Genomic DNA, 18,513 nt, shown 5'->3' with positions numbered 1-18,513 from the left:
CTGTCATTGCCGGCTGAAAGCATCTCACCAGCTAGTTTGTAGAATATTGGCATGTTCACACAACAGTTATAGTTGGGCGTTTCCCCAGACCATCTCTCCTTACCACCCCACCCCCAATTCCAGGCCCTCCCCAGTGGTCATCACTGTTTCCACTTAGGTGTATTTTTCCAGGCCTCTTAGTACACATAAACACAGAGAAATAGTTTCATGTGGGTACGCCTGGCCTTTGCTCCATACTGCCTTCTTCTATTTTAAACCCTCCCCTTGGCTTGCAAGGGGACAAAGAACACCAGAATTAGGAGACCTGGATTCTTGTCTAGCTCTAGCTCAGTGTAGTCTTGGGTAAGTCCCCTCTGGATAGTCCTATAAAGGAGCTAGGACTTGCTCTCTGAGGGCCTTTCCAGCTGTGACTGTTTGTGGTAAAGAACCTGGATTGTTCCATAGTATGTATGGAAGCAGGGCTTCTACCTTAAAGCCTTCCCTGGTTTCTTTTCGGCAGGAGTGTTCTTTCTTTAATCTCACAGAACTTTATTTCTCTGTGGAGGACGCCTTTCCGCCTCATGCTGTATTTATCTCTTTGAGGGTCTTTTCTCCACTAGACTTAGAGACTGTAAGAGCTGAGAGGTCCTTTGGAGACTCTGAATCACATCACTTTCTGTGCGTTGTGGAAGACCCCTGTGTGAGCCTGGTAGAAACTGTGGCTTTTCTCTCTATAAATTGAAGTCAAAATTTTGCACTCAGTGTGGGGGCTCATGGACCTCCTGAAGCCCATCTGTGACTCCTGTTATGAACCCCTTATCCATGGTGGATAGATGAGCTTAGACCAGAGAAGGCTGTGACAATGCCCAAGGGTTCACCTCGCTGTTGGAGGAGGTAGTGATGGAACCCGGGGCCTTCCACTCAACTGGGCTGCTCTATCCTTGAGGACAGGACCATGTGGACATTACTACTCTCACGGGGGTGTCTTGCACAGGACTTGTGCATGAGCATCGTGGGGCTGTGGAGTGAGAGCGAGGGAGGGAGGTGCGGTCACCCGGGGACGAGGCAGGCAGTCAGGGGGTCCGGGCCTCCTGCAGAGGCTCCCTGCTCACCAGCCCTGTGTCCCCTGCAGACCGACAGGGAGCATCTGACAGCAGAGGCCAAGGAGCTGCGCCAGAAGGTCAAGTACCTGCAGGACCAGCTGAGCCCACTCACCCGGCAGCGGGAGTACCAGGAAAAGGAGATCCAGCGGCTCAACAAGGTGGGTGCAGCCAAGGTCCGGGGGTGGGCAGGGCTTCCCGGAGCCCTGCTGCAGAGCCCACCCCATGGCCGGTACCCTCAATCCTCAGCTCAGGAGGGGTGACTCCTGGGTCAGGGTAAGGGTGCTGAGGGCCTAGGTGCTGCCCCAGGGTTTCTACTGCCTCTGCCCCGCTCCCCGCATGCTGAGTGCCCTGCTGGATGAGCTGGGCAGGCCCTGGGATGTGCTGACTGCTCACACAGTGCACTCACTCATCGTTCAGGTTTAGCTCTAACACTGCTTCCCAGGAAGGCCTTCCCGAGTCTCCTTCGAGTTTCCCTGTTCTATAGCTAAAGCCTTTGGAGTTTCTCTGTTCTATAGCTAAAGCACCAGCAGCTTCTTTCAAACCCTTCTGGCATTTTCTTGTGATTACTTACTGACAGCCACCCTCCTATCCAGTGTTGGGAGGTGTGCGTCTTCACCAGGGCACATACCCCCAGCACCTGGCACCAAACATGTGTTCAGGAAAAACTCACTGAAGGGAGTGAGCTCTGGCCTGAGTTCCTACCCTCGAGAAGGGGATCCAGGGAGATGCGGCCTGGGGCAGGGGTTGGGCTAGGGCTAGGGGAGCCCAGGTAAAGGGATCCCTCTGCTCTGAGCCAAGGTGAGGGGCAGTGGCCTGGGCTGGGGGATGGTTCTAGTCCCAGTTATAGCCCCTGTAACCTATCCGAGTCTCAGTTTTGCCATCTGAACCCTGGCTGGAATCATGCTAGCCCTGTCCACCTTCTAGTGCAGGAGTTAAAGGAGTGAGCTGATGGAGAGGCTTTGAAAGGAAACTTTCTCGAAGGCTCAGATTTTCCTCCTGTTCTGTCTGCCTGCTCTTTCTGCTCACAGTAGACTCTGTTGTGAGTTTGTATTCACTGGGTCTCAGCCCTGCTGGGGTGACTCTGCTTGGTTTTGGTGTTGGATAAGCATTGATGATGCCAAGTGTGGGGCTTTGGGACTTGTTCTCATTAAAAAGAATGATCTAGCCCAAGCTGGGGGACTTGGGGCTCTAAATCCAGGCAGAATGTTATATGTGGTGCTGGTTGTAGAGATGACCCAGGCAGGATCACTGCCCTCCAGGTTTTTGTGCTGTAGCTGGGGACAGAAACTTGTAAGGATGACTAACGCAAGGCTCTCCCTGTCCCTGGACCTCAGTCTGCTCATCTGAAAAATGGGACAGATGGAGGAGGAGGTGCAGTCATAGCCTTCCCTCGAGCATTCTGAATTTACGCTTTAAATACATGTACGTGAATTTTATTTTCTTTGCCTGCATGTCTGAGTTGCAGCATGTGGGATCTAGTGTCCTGACTAGGGATCGAACCCAGGCCCCCTGCATTGGGAGCTTGGAGTCTTGGCTGCTGGACCAGGAAAGTCCCTTGAATTTACTCCTAGCTCTGCAATTTCCTCTTGTTTCTGGGGGGAGTCAAGGAGACAAAGAGGGTCCTGAGTCCAAGTTGGGCAAGGTTTCCCCAGGGTCCAGGGAGGCGCTGTGAGCAGTGCTGTCACATGGCCAACAGAGGCCCTGCTGTCCAGGGCGCTAAAGTCTAGCTTGTGATGAGGATGGCCAGTCTTGAGAGGTGTTCCAAAGTTCTCAAGCAACATGTTAACAGGGTGGAAGGAGAAAACCAGTTAATGCGTAACTTTCAAGAGAATGTGAGCACACTGTTTATGCAAGGAAAAGTATTCTGTGAAGGTAGTAAAACAGGGCTTTTACCAAAAAAATCTCAAAATATTATTTGGTGATGTTTCAGCCCATTTTCAGGGTTGGAAAGGTAAAATATTAGTTACATCAAAATTAAAATCCAGGCTAATATAACTACAGAAGACTTGGGGATGGAGGAATTGGCTTGGTGGGAATGGGTTATGGAAGCTGGAGAATCTCTGGGCAGTTCCAGGAGATTGAGCTTCTTCCCCTAAAGGACTTCGTGTTCTTTCTAGGTCTGGGTGCTAAGAATTGAGCCACTTAACCTCAGGGAAAGAGAGATTTCTCCCTTCTACATAAAGACCACAGTTTAGGCTGCTGGTTAAGAGCACATACTGGCTTTGAATACCTGCTTTGCCACTTACTAGCTGTCTGACTTTGGACAAATCCCTTCAAGTCTCTGAACCTCAGTTTTCACATCCATGAAATGAGGGTGAAGGTCACAATTTTTCTTCATAGGACTATGGAGAGGCTTCAGTAAAATGATGTGTGTATAGTGTTCATCTATAAGATGGCATTTATTAAATAGTGGTGGTTATTATTATTATCCTTATCATGATCGGGGTCTTTCAGTGGGGCCTGACCCTTTCAATGGGACCTGACTTCCCAGGGCTTCTGCTGATGGACCCATCTCCTTTCTTCCTGATTCCAGGCCCTGGAGGAAGCACTGAGCATTCAGGCCTCCCCGTCCTCTCCAACAGCATTCGGGAGCCCAGAAGGAGCTGGAGGCCTGCTAAGGAAACAGGAGCTGCTCACGCAGAACGAATTGCTGAAACAGCAGGTGAGGTTGAGCGGAACGGGTTTGGTAGGTGGTGCCCAGTTGGAGCTGGGGAGTTGGAGAATCCCTGAGGGCCTAGGACGGACCTTGAGTCATGCAAGCTGTAATCTGCAGTCCCCTGTCTGGCCATTGGCCAGGACTCCTGTCTGGTATAGGTTTATCCTTGCCAGCAGTGTATCCCTATCTAGGTCATTCCTCTACCACTGTCATGATTGAAACATTTCTATGCCCCAGCTCTGCTATTATTTCCCCAATATTTTGAAAGCAAAATTTTTTAAATTTATGTTTTAAAAATGAACTGTTACTGGACTATATTTGATTTACTATATTCTGTTAATTTCTGTTGTACAGAAAAGTGAATCAGTTATACATATACATATATCCACTCTTTTTCAGGTTCTTTCCCATATAGGTCATTGTGTAGTATTGAGTAGAGTTCCCTGTGCTGTACAGTAGATCCTTATTAGTTATCTCTTTATGTACAGTAGTGTGTGTGTCATGAAAGCATATGTTTAAATAAACTCAATAAATATATTTAAAAGGGAACTTTAGATTTCTCCTGCAAATGGGAAAACCATTTTTTATTTGTCATAATTAGAAAGTAACTATAAGCAATCAATACAGTAAAGGCAAAACTGTGTTGTTAAACTTTAGCTAGATACTTCTGCCTGATCATGGCTTTGTGCTTGAGTCCTCTGTCCCTTTATTTATGGGAAATTAATACTAATTAATACTAAAGAACGTTGAGAAGGCTTTGGTTCTCGCACATGCTTCTGTGCTATTTGCTGTCGTGCTTCGGATCCTTCTAAAGCGTCCCGAGCCTGGTCAGCTTCTCACTGATGTGCAGTGAGGATGTGACACTGCAGAGACAGGGCCCCGCACGCCCCTGCCCTGCCAGGGTGCCAGCTCCCACCCCAGAGCCTCGGGAGAGGTTTGTAGGCCCCCTGCTCTTGGCACCAGGAGGCCTGAACTCCACTCCTCCACTCAGACTGTTTCTGTGGCCTCCACCTCTCTATGGGTCTTGGCAGAATGGAAGGATGGGACTAGTTTTGATGGCCGTTGACCAGTTTTGTGTTTTTTAGCCATGGGTCCTTTTTTCAAATAAAGCCCTAGGTTGAAGCCCAAAATATAAGATCGAGGGACCCAGAACTATACTCTGTTTGTAGTTGGGGTTGGGGCCAGAGGTACACCTTTTCCTCTCCCCATAGGCATTTTCAAGACAGGGTAAAACCAGCTCTGATGTCTGACTCCTATCAGAGGCCCAGGATTCTGGGTCTGAGCAGGTCTGAGCCCCCACTCAGAGCTGTCCCTCCTCCCTCACCCCCTCCTCCCTTCCCTTCCACCTCCCCTCTAGGTGAAGATCTTTGAGGAGGACTTCCAGAGGGAGCGTAGTGACCGGGAGCGCATGAATGAAGAGAAGGAAGAGCTGAAGAAGCAGGTGGAGAAACTGCAAGCCCAGGTCACCCTGTCCCATGCCCAGGTGAGAAGAGTGGGACCCAGGAGAGGGCAGCTGGCTGTGCCCATGGGGAGGGTGCATGGGTTGGAGGGCCCTGGCGACTCTGGCTGGCAGGACACTCACCGATTCTCCTTCCAGCTCTGCTGATACATTTCTGTGGCCCTCAGAAAGTCCTCTCCCTTCTCTACTTCTCCTAGCCCTGATTTTCCACAATCAGTTTTGATGCCTGTAAAGAGCATAAGTAGGAATTAGCTCTGAGCCATGCACTCTTTGCCAAACTGAAGCTAAAAGGTGTGAATGCCGAAGCACAGCAGCGGTGAGGCTTCTGCCGCCGTCCTGACCTGTGTTCAGACCACCCATGGTGAGCAGGCCTCACCCGCGGTCCCTGTCCTGGGCCACGCTCTGCCCCCTAGGGCCCTTTCCCACCGCTGGGCCAGGCAGGACGACCCAGAGTGGCAGCCTCATGTGTTGGCCAGTCCACCCTGCTTAGGCCCTGGATCCAGGCCTGGCCAGGAAGCACCTCTGCTGACAGACTTCTCTCCCTCCCTCTTTCTCTCAGCTAAAAGCCTTCAAAGATGAGGAAAAGGCGAAAGATGCCCTGAGACAGCAGAAGAGGAAAGCAAAGGTGAGCAGGCTTGAGGGAGGAGGCAGTACTTATGCATTTTACCTCCTTCAGGGAGCCGCAGTCTGACACGGGAGGCATTGGTTGCTCAGGTGTCCAGCTAACGAGGCCCCAGGTGGCACAGTGGGGAAGAATCTGTCTGCCAATGCAGGAGACACAAGAGACTCGGGATCAATCCCTGGGTCGGGAAGATCCCCTGGAGAAGGAAATGGCAACCTGATCTAGTATTCTTGCCTGGAAAATTCCGTGGACAGAGGAGGCTGGGCCACAGTCCATGGGGTCACAAAAAGTCGGACATGATTGAGTGACTGAGCACACACACACCCAGCAAATGACAGAATGAATTATGAGCTCGACTACACGTTAGGTCCTCTGTCCCTTTATTTAGGGCGTGGTGCTAAGTGCTTTACAAACAAAACAAAAAACGCAGCTAGAGCATTTAGAACAGTATATGGCAGAGAACAAGTGCTCAGGGCATACCAGCTGTCATGATAGGTGATATTCTGGGCCCATGTGTAGCCTTCCATGGCCACGTGCCAGTCTTCAGAGAGCTGAGACTCTAAGTGGAGAATGGGGGATGGGATGAATGTCACTGAGGTGGCCCATGCAGCCTGCCACAGACCAGAGCCAGATGCCACCTTTCTTGCAGACCTCGGCAGACCGCTACCACCTGGAGCCACACCCGGAGCACCTCTGTGGGGCCTGCCCCTATGCCTACCCACCCATGCCCCCCATTGGGCCACCCCCTGGCTTTGAGGACTGGTCCCAGATCCGCTACCCACCACCCCCCACGGCCATGGAGCACCCGCCCCCACTTCCCAACTCACGCCTCTTCCGTCTGGTGAGTCTGTGCCTCCTCCCTCACTCCAGGACACACACACAGGCCAGCCAGACACATGCCAAGGGCAAGGTCAACAGAGAGGGTCAGAAGCTGCATCCTTGGCCCCTTGAGAACAGACTGATGTGCAGCCTGCCATCCCCGGGGCAGGACCTTCCAGCTCAGGGTTGCTCAAGGGCCCCAGTATGGGACAGAAAAGGCTGGGTAAGGAAGCAGGGCCAGCAGGAGGGCTCTCTCCTGCCAGCCAGGCCAGAAGTTTGACCTTTTTCATGACCTCCACATGTCAGCAGGTATAAAGTCTTCACCATGCTTTCTCTCCCTTCGCTTTTTCTTCTCTTTTCCTTCTCAGTTTACCTTTTCTGTTTTCCTCCTTTTTTTTCCTTATCATTCTGTCTCCAGAGTTGCTGACTGCTTTCTCATTCTCTGCAGTGCCTCTGCCACAGCCCCTCAGGCATCCCTCCCTCAACCTGGTCAGTGCCAGCTGCCCCCTATCCCATGCACTTCTCCCCCATGACCATTCCTTACATGCATCTTTAAACCCTGGAGTGTACTGTGGGACTGTAGAGCCTTGGATTCAAATCAAAGCTTGACCACTTGCCAAGATGGATGACCTTTGACAAGGTACTCCACCCCTTTGAGCCTCAGTTTGCCAACCTGTAAAATGGAGTTGGTAACCTGGGTTGTTGTAAGGATTCAGTTACAGTTGATTAATATGAACTTAGTACTATTCTGGCACAGTAGCTGCTACTATGGTTATTGATTACTAAGCACCAGTTTTGTTGCAGCCAGAATACACCTGGCGTCTGCCCTGTGGAGGGGTACGTAATCAGAGCTCCCAAGTGATGGACTTACCTACTGCCAGGCCTACGGAACCAGGTAAGTGTGACTCCTGGTAATGGGTCTTGATTTATAAAAAGATACTTTTTTAATCTGCCAGGATTGTCCCAGTTTGGGGGCAGTCTTGCTACCTGCTGATCTCAGTGGAGGAGAGGCCCAAGTTTCTCCAATAGTGTTGTGAAGAAAGGGGTGGTGACTGCATCATGAAGGAGTTGAAACCATTCCTTCCATTGATTATAGTTTAATGTTCTAAGTGCCATGCTCTGTGTAAGATGCTGGGGAGGCCAAGACAAGGGCAAAGGCCTTGGTGGGAGGGAGTGAAGAACTGTGGCTGACTTGAGGATCGACAGAAGTCTGGCTTGGCTAGAGCCAGGAACAAGATGGAAAAGGGAGGCAGGCAAGGCAAGGTCAGCAAGGTTGGTAGGTCCCACCACAAGGGCCTTGTAAGCCCCAGCAGGAGGGCTGGTCTTTATCCTAAGGATAGCCTGCAGGCCTTGGACATTTTAAAATGGTCTGTTTGCTGGTTGCCAAAGGACTCTGGGCCCTTAGTCTCTCCCTTGCTTTCTGTGAGGCTTTCTTGGGATCTTGCCTGTGGGGGCTTCTGGGAATAGAATCGCAACTAGTGGGAGCCATGGGGAGGCCAAGTCCATCTCAGCACAAAGGGGAGTTTTCTAAAGGTCGCAGCTGTGCAGAAATGGAGCCTGCCATGCCTGGTGGTCGAGGGCCCCCCTGCAATAGTGTGGGCAGAGGCTGCAGGGCAACTCGGAGGGAGTGTGGTTTGGAGGATCTCGTGGTTGGGAGGAGGAGGCGTTGAGCTGGTCAGTCACTTTCTCATGTTTTCCCGTGGAGCCCTAGGGGTTCTGTGGAGCCATAGGAGTCTGTTTTGATGAGGGCAGAGGGTGGCCAAATGGACAGGACTGTCCCTTCTCCCAGAACTACTCCATTTCTGGGATCTGGAACCAGACTGACTGGGTGCCAACACTTCCTAGACCTGGGACCTTGAGCAAGTTTTTAAAAACTCCCCTGTGCCCCATTTCTCTCCCCCATAAAGGGGTAATAATCTGCCTGCTTCCTAGGTCTGGGTAAGGATTGAATGACAAATGTACTTAAGGTGCTTCGACCATGGCCTGGCACTCATTAACACCCAACAACCCTGGTTTTTTCCCCACTCTCACTGTATTTGTTTCCATAGGACTTTGAAACCTACTGTACCACCTCATCTTTAAGTCCTAAATTTGTTTATTTAGAGTCCACCAAAAATGACCGTGAAGGACCTCAGTGAAACCAGTCCCTTGGCTCCACCTCGTCTCACAGAGCCAGCTGACTTCAGATGACTGGAAAGCTAGAGGCCACAGGCTCTGTGTGGCCAGAGCTGCAGCCACTCGGGAGGCTGAGATGGATGGCCAGCTTGAGCCCTGGCCCAAACCTGGACGGTCTGCAAACTGGAGAGGCTCCATCCAGAAGGCGTCCATCTGGGCCTCTCCTTTGGAGTGACTGGGAAAAGCCTACTACTGTGCCCTCAAGTGGAGAGAGGTGCCATCGGCCTGGACCTGCCATCCTCTGCGGACACTGCTGGCAGATGCCGATCTCCAGTTGAGAGACGCCCATTGGCCGAGGGGCCCCAGCCTGGAGCCACCAGGCCCTCAGCTGGAGCCTTGTGGTGTGGAGGCCTGGACTGGGGTGGCTCTTGATCCCTGGACAGCTGTTTGCACGAATCTTGGACATAAATCCAAGCGAGAGATAAGCATTTTGTGACTGGATTTCTTTTATGCCCTGGCTAATGTGCTCCTCCTTGTCAACCAGAGTGCTGCTTTCCTGGCCCCCCTTCCCTCTGTGCCCTTTGCCTCCCAGACGCAACCCCCCATCCGCCCCCACAAGAGCACCACCATTACTCTTGGCAGGTATCCCCTGGGATCCTGCTCAGAGCTTCTATGAGGGTGGAGCATCCAGGAGCTGGGGGTCAGGTGACCTGAGTTTACACTCCAGTCCTGCCCCTCACTTGTCAGGAGACACTGGGCAAGGCCTGGCCCTTCCCTGAGCCTTAGTTTCCTCATCTGTCAAATGGAACAGCTCATCTCAGTGCTAGCTGCCTTAGAGAGAACTGTGGGGTGACCGTAGATGTGAGCTGGTTTTATAGACTCCAGATGCTGAGTGAGGCAGCAGAGCGGGCCTAGGTGGAAACCAAAAAGCAAGGACCTGAAGCCCTCAGTTCATTCCTTCCTCCCACCTCCAGCTTTCCTGCCCCCGTGCTGGGGCAGCCCCATGGAAGAAGCATGACAGTAGGCTCAGCTGCTGCAGAAAGGCCTTTACTAGGCAGACAGGGGTGAGTCTCATGCCAGTGGGTCAGGGTGAGGGGAGAGGACACACCCCCCGAGGGAGTGGGGTGGCATCCCTGGCCGGGGGCCTCAGCCTGAATGCACTAAAGGCTGGCCCCTCAGACAGGCTCAAGGGAGGCCCGCCCACGCGGGCTTCGGGCCCCTCCTTCATGGCGATGCCGCCCCCTGACACGGGGAACGTGGCCCCTGCTCTCACGTCTGCCTTGGCGACTCTCAGGGAACGCTGTGGGGGTGGTGGGGTGGGGGGCAGGGGAGGGCCCTTAGGAAGGAGCGAGGCTGTGTGGTGGAGAAGGAGGGGGTCAGGCAGTGCGGCGGACCCAGAAACTTCCAGGCACTTCTGGGTGGTGTTTGGAGGCAGTAAGAGATGCCAGCCCGGTAGGGTGAGGTCCTGGTTAAAGCAGAACAATTGAATCTAGAGCTGGTTTTTCAGTTTGGACTCAGCTGAAAGTGGATGGTTATCACTGGAACAGAGAACTGGAAGGAAAGGGAAGTTCCTCTCTGGCATTCTTCACGGCACACAGCTGTTGCCACATATACACTTGTGCAGGTTGACACATGTGGCCCTGTACTCGTGTGTACACACGCCTGTAGGCATGTGTGCAAACGCCCATGTGCAGAGCAGTACGGACACAAACGTTCATCTCAGGCTGGGGCCTTGTGTAACAGTAAAGGGTCTAGCATGGGAGTGTGGCGTAGTTGGAGAAATGGGTTCCTTCCTGAACAGAGTCCTCCCTAGCCCGTGTGGTGGACTTGGGGGGAGGGGCGGTGGGCCTCAGTTACTTCCCCTTGGCCTCCCAGACCGCCCGCCGCCGCATGTAGGTCAGGATGTCCATCTTGACAGAGTTGACCGTGGTGCGGTGGTACCAGCGCATGATGGGGATGCCGTCTGGCCCCACCAGGAACTTCTCAAAGTTCCACCGGATGTCATGGACCTTCATGGGTTCCCAGAAAAGGCGGTCAGGTGAGCCTAGGAGCTCCGAGGTAGGAGGACAGGAGTTCTGGAGCACAGACGAGAGAAGTGTCGACTCTGCCTGGGGCCCTTCCCACCCTCTTATCCCTCCTCCTTCCCAGGACTTCTCGGGGGAAGGAGAATAGCCGGGCATTGAGAAAAGAGCACCAGGTTGGGAGTTAGAAAACTGAATCCCAGCACCAGCTTTGGTTCTAGCAGATTGTGAGACCCTAAGCTTGTCCCTTCTGGGGCCTATCTGTAAAATGAGTTGGTGAGCCCCTAGGGTCTACAAAGCCCTCTAGTTGGAATAATAATCAGATGCCAGGAAACTCCGCAAGAGCCCAGGAACAAAGGAGGGTGGCACGGGCCTAGTCTACGTGGCCTGGGGCCAGGAGCGGCTGCAGCCCCGTCCGGAGCCAGCATCAGCCAGGGAGAGAGGCTCTTCAGGAATGTGGCTTGGCTGTGTACTCACCTTCAGGAACGTGTAGAACTTCTGCTCTTTCTCCCCATTCACATCGCCTTTCTCAAACAGTTGGAAATTGGGGGTGAAGCCCCCACCTGGTCGAACATACCTAAGAGGAATATTTTTGTGTGGGTCCCAGATACATGGGCTCAGAAATAAGACGAGGGGACAGAACTGGGGAAGGGGGGTTGGGAATCTGGATTTTATGCTATAATGGGCAGTGGGAGCCAGTGACTGTTAAATGGGCACAGGTATAATGTGGGTCAGCAGTCTTCCTTCAATTTGGTAACTGCTCAATAACCGCTGCCCTCAACCTGTCCTTCCCTTACCCCAACATGGCTGACAGCCACCATCCCTGACCCTGTCTCTCTCCTGGTACCTCTTCCACTTGTTCCACTAAACAGAGTTCCTGGAAGGAGAGAGTAGTTCTTGGTGGCTGATAAATATCCATCGTGAGTAGGGGCCAGCATAAAAGATGCCTGGAGCCTGGGCTGGGGCACAGGGTGGGAGGGATGTGTTAGAGGAGCTTTCTCAGGACACTGAGTCAGCACTCACTTGAGGGTGGCTAGGATCTCCGAGTTCTCTCCTGGTTCTTGTTTTCCAAATTGGTTGCAGGGGAAGCCCAGAATGACCAGACCAAATGGTTCAAGCTCTTCCTGCAGTGCATTCAGTTCTGGAACAGGGAGAGAGCAGAGATGGAGATAGCCCTGGTGAGGAGTCCCACCTCCTGTGTACCATCCACCTCCCCACCCCATTGTATAGCTGAAATCACTGAGGCCTGATGGGAAGGGACTTGCCCAAGATAATTCATTGAGTGTGGCATTGCTGGCATTCAAGCCCCATCCTATGGAGTCCAACCTAGATGGGTTGGAGGTCTGGGGGAGAAGAGAGCAATGTGCTTTCTCAAATTAGTAAACAGACACCCACTGCCTAAACCCACCACCTGGGCCTGTAGGCTGTGGGCTCCTTCAGGACTCTCAGGACTGAGTTTCCTGGAGTGAGAGCCATCCATCCCTGGGCAGAAGGCAGATGACTTCCCTGGGGTGGGATCGAGCCCTCACACCCCTCCTATACTTTGGGTATTCAGGGGCCCAGGGGAAAGCCTGGCCCAGCTCTCACTCCTCTCGGTGCCTCCTGGTCTCTTGTGCAGCATCCATGGTCAGCCCACCTCTTGCCCAAATGCACTGTGCTCTATTCCAAGGGCTACATGGAAGCATTCTAGACAGAGCACTCACTACCCACTGGGCCATCCAGTTCACTGTCATTGCACTTCCAGGAATCTGCCCATGACTCTCAGGCAGAACATTCTAAGTTAGATTGTCCTTGCCTCCCTCCCACACCCCCAAAGCATTTTCTGGTGGGTGTTGTCAGATGCCTTTGGCTTGCCTGTGCCCTGGCTTTTGACTCTGACCCAGCTAAGGAGAAAGAAGTAGGGGGTACCAGGGATCATGAAACCTGGTTCTGTCACTAACACACAAACTCTGGGGACTCAGGCCAGGGGCCAAGAGAAGCACTGAGGCAGATGGGCTGAGGACAGGGGAGAATTTCTCAGCAAGAGGAAGCTACTGTTTCTTACTCCAATGAAAGGAAGTTCCAGGCACAAACCCTGTCTCCTCCATCCTTCTTCTTTTAGGGCAATTGAGATACCCAGGGATGAAGGACAACTGAGAATCTTCTAGAACGTGTTTATAGGGGATCAGACCTCAGGTTATATAATTATTTTCACAGAACCACAGAACACAGTAGGATTCAGGTACAGGGTTTGAAATCTCATGATGACCATCACCCCCATTCTCCTTGCACCAGAAAAGCTCCTGTGATTGGAATGTGCCCAACTGGCAAAAACATCCCCAAACACATCAGGGGAAGAGCGGGTGGCTCTTACCAACGTACTGGCCCGTCAGGCCTCAGTAGCTGGCCACGTTGACGAAGAGGATGTATTTGCCAGCGTACTGCTTAAAGGGGATGTACTCCTCCCCATCGATGGTGAGGGCCCCGTACTCATAGATGGTGCCACCCACACCAGCATGGCAGTCCGTCTGCAAGAAAAGACCAGCACCAGGGAGCGGTTAGAGCCTGAAGGGAACTTGGACTCCACCATTTTCAAGATACCAGGGAGTGGCAGAACACATTTGCCCACGTGGTCTTGACTTGCCCAAGAATTCAAACTGGACTAGAACTGAAGTCTCCTAATGCATTGCACAAGATAATAATATTAAAAGCATTGAACAAGCTGGTGAGTGCTATGGAAACTTGGAGAAATAACTATGGTCATTACTTCTGCATCACTTGTCAGTTTAGACAGCCACCAGGCAGGCTGTGAGGGAGACTACCGCCATGCCGGTGTTACTGGATGGGATGGTGGAGACTGGAAGCTGTTAGAATAACGCAGGCAAGTGGTGATGAGAGCCAGAAGTAGACCGTCGTGAAGGAAGAGCTGAACAGAAACAAGGAAACGACAGTGTGGAAAATGGTGATTCAGACGTTTCCAATCTGGAGAACTGGAAAGCTGAGGCTGTTGTTCAAAAATAGGGAAGTAGGATAGGGGCCAGAAATGGGGCCAGGCCTGCTGGGAGGATTAAATGGGATGGTCAGGATAAAGCCCAGTGCCTGGCATAGATCCGATGTTCCCTGCATTGAGCAGTGTGACAACAACCTTGAGGCCTTCCTCTTTGCCCAACTGTTGCTCCACAGTCTGCCTCCAGACTAGTAGAGTCAGTGAACAATGGGCTGTGAGTTGGGGAACCAGCTCTGCCTCTAACTCCCTGTGTGGTCTTGGACTTGTCCTTTCTCTTCTCTGGGCCTCAGTTTCCTCATTTATAAAGTGATAACCTTGAACTGGACCAGCTGTTCTGAACCACGATGGCTTGACAGCATTGCTTTCGGTGGGAGAAGAGGGAATGGATTACTGCCAGCAAGTGGGATGTGGAATTTACACCCACCCCACCCCCAACTCTATCCTCATCTCATCTCTACCATTTTTTGATGCAGACTACAAAAATCTGGGTTTAGTCTTGAGAGAGCATCATGGCATCACTACCACAATTAGCAGGTGGGCTGGCAGTCCTGGCCTGGACATCTGAGGAGAGGCAGGAAGACAATAAACAAACTGAATGCAAGCTAGCATTATAGACCAGAGGCAGGTGGTTGGAGTTAAGAGAAGCAGATTCACGCACTCTGTTCTGGCCAGTCCTGGAAGACTTGCTGTTAAGGTGAGGTGCACCTGGGCCCAGCCGAGTGAAGAGAGCCGTCTGGGCTGGCAGGGCGTAGCCCTGGGTGGGTGTAAGAAAGCCACTCTGTCTTGGAGACTCCGTAGGCCTGTGAGCTGGGGGAGCTGGACTCCTTCCACATGGTCATTCCCTGACTGCTGCAAGTGTTCTTGGCTCTGGTACGAATTCCCTGCTTCACGTGAGTCTAATATTCCGTGCCCCGTGACTTCTGGTGGGTGCCAGAGACAGGCCTGAGACCTAAGCTTGACATTCCTCCAGCCCCTGGGTCTCAGCTCCAGCTCAGCTCCAGCTCCAAGTGCAAACAGCCAGGACACAACAAACACACCCTAGCCAGGCCTCCTGCCTGCCTCTCTACTCCACCCTGGCCGAAAAACAAACTGTGAAATGGGGAGGAAAAAAAAAAGCCAAGAAGTTGTCTAAATAAGGGAAGCTTGAAAACAGCAGGAGGATCAGCTTTTAAGCCCATTTTCAGGGTGGGGTGGGGCAAGGGGAATCTCCTCTCATTAGATTTGAGTCTTGCTGGCTGTGTGTCCCTGAGCAAGTCACTTTCAATCTGAGTTTCCATCTGTTGATGGGCGAAGGAAAAACCACCTGTCTCCCAAAATGGCTGTGGGAATTTGCTAGTAGATTAAAACCATCTTGAAAGCCCCTTGGAAAGAAACCCAGCCCCTGTCCCCTCATCAAGGGGTAGGGTAAAGGGCACTGACATTGCTGTGTTACTGTGAAGAAGACTGGAATGTTCCCCAGTCAGTATGAGGAAGCTGATGCACTGGGCAGAGTATTTGCAGGAAAAGGGACCTGTGACAAAACCTCCTGCTTTCTACTGGGCCTGCAACACTGGTGCTGTGGGTTCAGATGGAGAGGGGTCAGAGAGTGACAATGGTAGGGGAAAGAGCCACAGCCGGCTCTCAATACTAAGCATGTGCCCCACCTCCTTATAGGCCCCGCCCCTCCTCTTGTGGGTCCCTGAAGTCCCAGACCCCTGCACCTTAACCAGGAGGTCAGAGGAGATGGGGGTGGGGCGGGGGGGAAGTTACCTCAATCCTCCCACAATTGCACAAGACAGGAGAGTTCAGAGGGCTTGAGAGTGGGAGGGGAGACCCTGCCAGGACCCCGGCTGGCTTGCATTGCTGGTCCTGTGTCTCTCTCCTCACTCATCTTACCACTCCCAACAGTGTGAAGGTATGAGAGGAGAGCTGGACTGGGGGCAAGAGACCTGAGTTCTAGGCCTGGCCAGGCCTCCCATGCAACTACATGTGACTACTCCTGTCTCTTCTCTGGGGCTCTGGCTCCTTGATTATGAGATGGGGTCAGATTCAGGGCTGTCTAGAGGGCTCTTCAGCTCTGACTGTCAGCCAGTGCTTCATTCTATCTGCCTGATTTAGTCACCTAGAAACCAGCGGTTACTAGGAGCCCATGCACGTCAGCAGCTGTTATTCTTTCTAGCCTCTGTGAAGTCCTTTTGTAGGGGAAGGACAGGGAGCCTGGGCAGCCTTAAGATGGACTGGAGAGGTGACAGCGAGAAAAGGCTTTGTTCCCCAGCCCCTCCCTTTGAATTGAGTGGAGGCAAATATCCCTCTGGGGCTGTCACATCCTTTCCTCTACTTGCCCCTGGGCCCCTGCCTTGGCCCTGGAGTTGGGGGTAAGATAAGCAGTGATTGAGTCCTAGAAACGGAGGCTATGACATTTCAACCCTCTCAAGACCTGGGAGGAAAGATGGGGCAGGACCAGACTGTCATGGGCTAGCAAATCCTAGCGGGTGGCATCTGATATGATCACACCCCACTCTAAGGCTTTTCTAGACCATACCCATCCTGTTTTCTCTGAATCCATCTATTCCTCCCCAGAGTTCTACAGAGAACTCATGGCTATGATGAGCTATTCATGGGATCCATGTTCTTACCTCCACCTTCTTGAAACAGGGCCCCATCTTCCCATCTCTGCTTCTCCCCAAACTGAGGTTATAGGACTGACTCCATGATGCTGCCCTACCCATGGCCTGCCCTCACTTCAGTTCCACACCCTAATATCAAAACTCAGACCCATCCCTGCCCTGGAAAATACCTTCTGAATTGGAGGTTATGAACAAGACTGGATACAAAGCCAGAGGCTAGGAGGAAGTGGCCCCATAACCATCCAGTCTCTAGGCTGACTCCCAGGAGAGGCAGACTGATTAGAATTTAGGCTGACAGGATGGGATAGAAACAAGCAGAAGTAACCTTGCATTTTTAATGGGCTTCCTGAACAATAGATAGGATTACGGAAATGGAATTGTGGAGTCATAAGACCTTAGAATGGAAGATTTGAGAAACACAGACGCACAAAGCTTCTTGATTTTATACAGGTGAGGGGTGTGTGCTGGTGTGTGTGCCAGTGTGTGTGTGCCAGTGTGTGTGTGTCGCTGTGTGTATGTATTGGGAGGCTGGAAACAAAATCTCTCTCTTTGGGTCTATGCCTGGCTCCTGACTCCCCACCCCGGGGAAGAGGAGAGGTCTAAGCATGTCAGGTCACCCCTGCTCCTGACCTCAGCATCCCCACTCTAGCTAAGGACCACACGCTCTACTGAGGGTAGACTAAGGCTCAAGAGAATTCTGCCTCTCCTACGGAGCTGGCAGGCCAATAAGGGCTGTGGCTGGTGGGTACTGAGGCTGCCCCAAACAGGAAACCCTCCAGAGAATGGTGTGTGGATTTTGTAGCTTCTCCAAGCATCCCCTCTGAAGTCTTCAGCCTCTTTGTGCCCTGTGCTCTTACCTCCAGTGGATGGAGAAATTGAGGTCCGCAAAGGATGAGAGGTCTAGTCAGCGTCCTGGGCGTTCTTTGCTGCCAACCCAGAGCTCGTTCTTGTCAGCCCCTTTTACCAGTATCCCAGCATCCTGCCTGCATTTATGCTTGGGCCATTTGGGCACCACACATTGCCTGCCAGTCTCCCTGGGAACTCTGCAGCCACCCAGACCCCGAGTCTCCACGCCATTTTCTGGGCCCCCCTCCCCCTTCAGGGTCCACTGGAAGGGAAGGGTCTCAGAAACAGACGGTGGTTTGGACGTAGCAAGGCGGCCCGGATGTAGCGGTGGGGGAAGAAAGTGTGAACTCTGGAGAGACAAACCTTCGTCCCTAATTCATTCCGCCCACCAGGAGCACCCAGGTCTCCAGCAGATGAAATTGCGAAGAGTCTGACGACAGTCTGAGTGCGCCAAAGACGGAGGCAACGGGAGTTAAGAGCGTCTCTCGCACCTAGGTTATCACCCTTCTAGAGGGAAGCCCTCACTGAGAGATGGTGACACCTGCGGGCTGTGTTCTTTCCCCTGGCCCCCCACCCCCGAGGCTCACTCACCTTCGACTTCTCCTGTCCCTGGCTCGGGGGAATGAAGCCGGCCAGGAGCAGGGAGAGAAGGCAGGATGCCCGGAAGAGCCGGGCCATGATGGGCTGGGGGCGCGTCTCGGCTCGCCGCAGACGCTGTCTGATCCCGGGCCACGGTCCGTCTGAGGTGTCATCTGCTCTCATCTACCTTTCAAGCCCTCAGCGATGACCAATCCGCGGCCGGGCCTGAGTCTTTGTAGCCAATTGCAAGGCGCCTGGCATTTCAGGGGCGGGCATGACTTCCCCTCCGCTTCCCCCGCTGGGCGACAGTGACATAAGCAAGTCTGGGCCGAGAGACGGGAGCCAGGTGCTTGTGAACGTGAGGCAGCCCCCTCTTCTTTCGACTCCAAAGTGCTGGAAGTGGCAAGCACCGTGTCCTCAGCCCAGCTAGAGAAAGGACTTTAAAAGGCACCGAAGAACTGATGGAACTTCCCTTGGTTTTCCCTGTTTCCTCCTGCCTCCAATCTGGTAGAAGGGATATCAAGGACTTAAAATGTCAGAAAGATCTGGAGTGAGACCTCCAGGAATATTTACTCTATGTAGGCTTAGTGCTTAAAAAGCAACGAGTTGACTGCTCTAGAATTTTTGAATGCAGCCCCGTTCCCTAGAAGAACATTGGGATTCCTCAGCTGGTTTGAGAGCAGAAAATACATTTATTCCCTCTGTAGTCTTGAACAAATTGC

The 18,513-nt window shown here is 52.6% G+C and overlaps 2 protein-coding genes and 1 long non-coding RNA gene across 10 annotated transcripts in view; 1 reads left to right on the top strand and 2 right to left on the bottom strand.

Moving 5' to 3' along the window:
- LOC104996328 overlaps positions 1-7,436 on the bottom strand; it is an 8,514-nt gene extending 1,078 nt beyond the window's left edge. Inside the window, exons 1-4 of one of the 3 annotated variants that reach the window (XR_826179.1) lie at positions 6,647-7,436; positions 6,300-6,378; positions 5,865-5,958; positions 5,321-5,423 (exon numbers count right to left, since the gene is read on the bottom strand). This is a non-coding gene — a long non-coding RNA (uncharacterized LOC104996328). Of the gene's footprint in view, positions 1-5,227; positions 5,424-5,864; positions 5,959-6,299; positions 6,379-6,646 lie in introns of those variants that run through there. The other 2 variants (XR_826178.1, XR_826180.1) reach the window with 2 other exon arrangements.
- TNIP1 (TNFAIP3 interacting protein 1) overlaps positions 1-9,241 on the top strand; it is a 51,763-nt gene extending 42,522 nt beyond the window's left edge. For 4 of the 6 annotated variants that reach the window (XM_010850586.1, XM_010850588.1, XM_010850587.1 and 1 more), the window contains exons 13-19: positions 1,112-1,240; positions 3,616-3,744; positions 5,096-5,221; positions 5,757-5,822; positions 6,469-6,660; positions 7,443-7,533; positions 8,742-9,241. In XM_010850586.1, the coding sequence (XP_010848888.1) occupies positions 1,112-1,240; positions 3,616-3,744; positions 5,096-5,221; positions 5,757-5,822; positions 6,469-6,660; positions 7,443-7,533; positions 8,742-8,776 (768 nt within the window). In that variant the 3' untranslated portion in view covers positions 8,777-9,241. The remainder of the gene's footprint in view (positions 1-1,111; positions 1,241-3,615; positions 3,745-5,095; positions 5,222-5,756; positions 5,823-6,468; positions 6,661-7,442; positions 7,534-8,741) is intronic. The other 2 variants (XM_010850589.1, XM_010850591.1) reach the window with 1 other exon arrangement.
- Positions 9,242-9,784: 543 nt separating this feature from the next.
- GPX3 (glutathione peroxidase 3 (plasma)) lies at positions 9,785-17,962 on the bottom strand. The gene is given in 5 exon segments (XM_010850592.1): positions 9,785-10,828; positions 11,252-11,351; positions 11,798-11,915; positions 13,128-13,281; positions 17,804-17,962. Coding segments are annotated over 5 exon segments (681 nt in total). The 5' UTR covers positions 17,891-17,962; the 3' UTR covers positions 9,785-10,606.
- Between the last annotated feature and the right edge of the window lie 551 nt (positions 17,963-18,513).

The sequence above is a fragment of the Bison bison genome, unplaced genomic scaffold (genome assembly GCF_000754665.1).
Source record: "Bison bison bison isolate TAMUID 2011002044 unplaced genomic scaffold, Bison_UMD1.0 scf7180017864291, whole genome shotgun sequence".
Classification (NCBI taxonomy): domain Eukaryota; kingdom Metazoa; phylum Chordata; class Mammalia; order Artiodactyla; family Bovidae; genus Bison; species Bison bison.
Note: the sequence above shows the minus strand (reverse complement) of the source record. Positions and strands in the feature narration are given on the sequence as shown.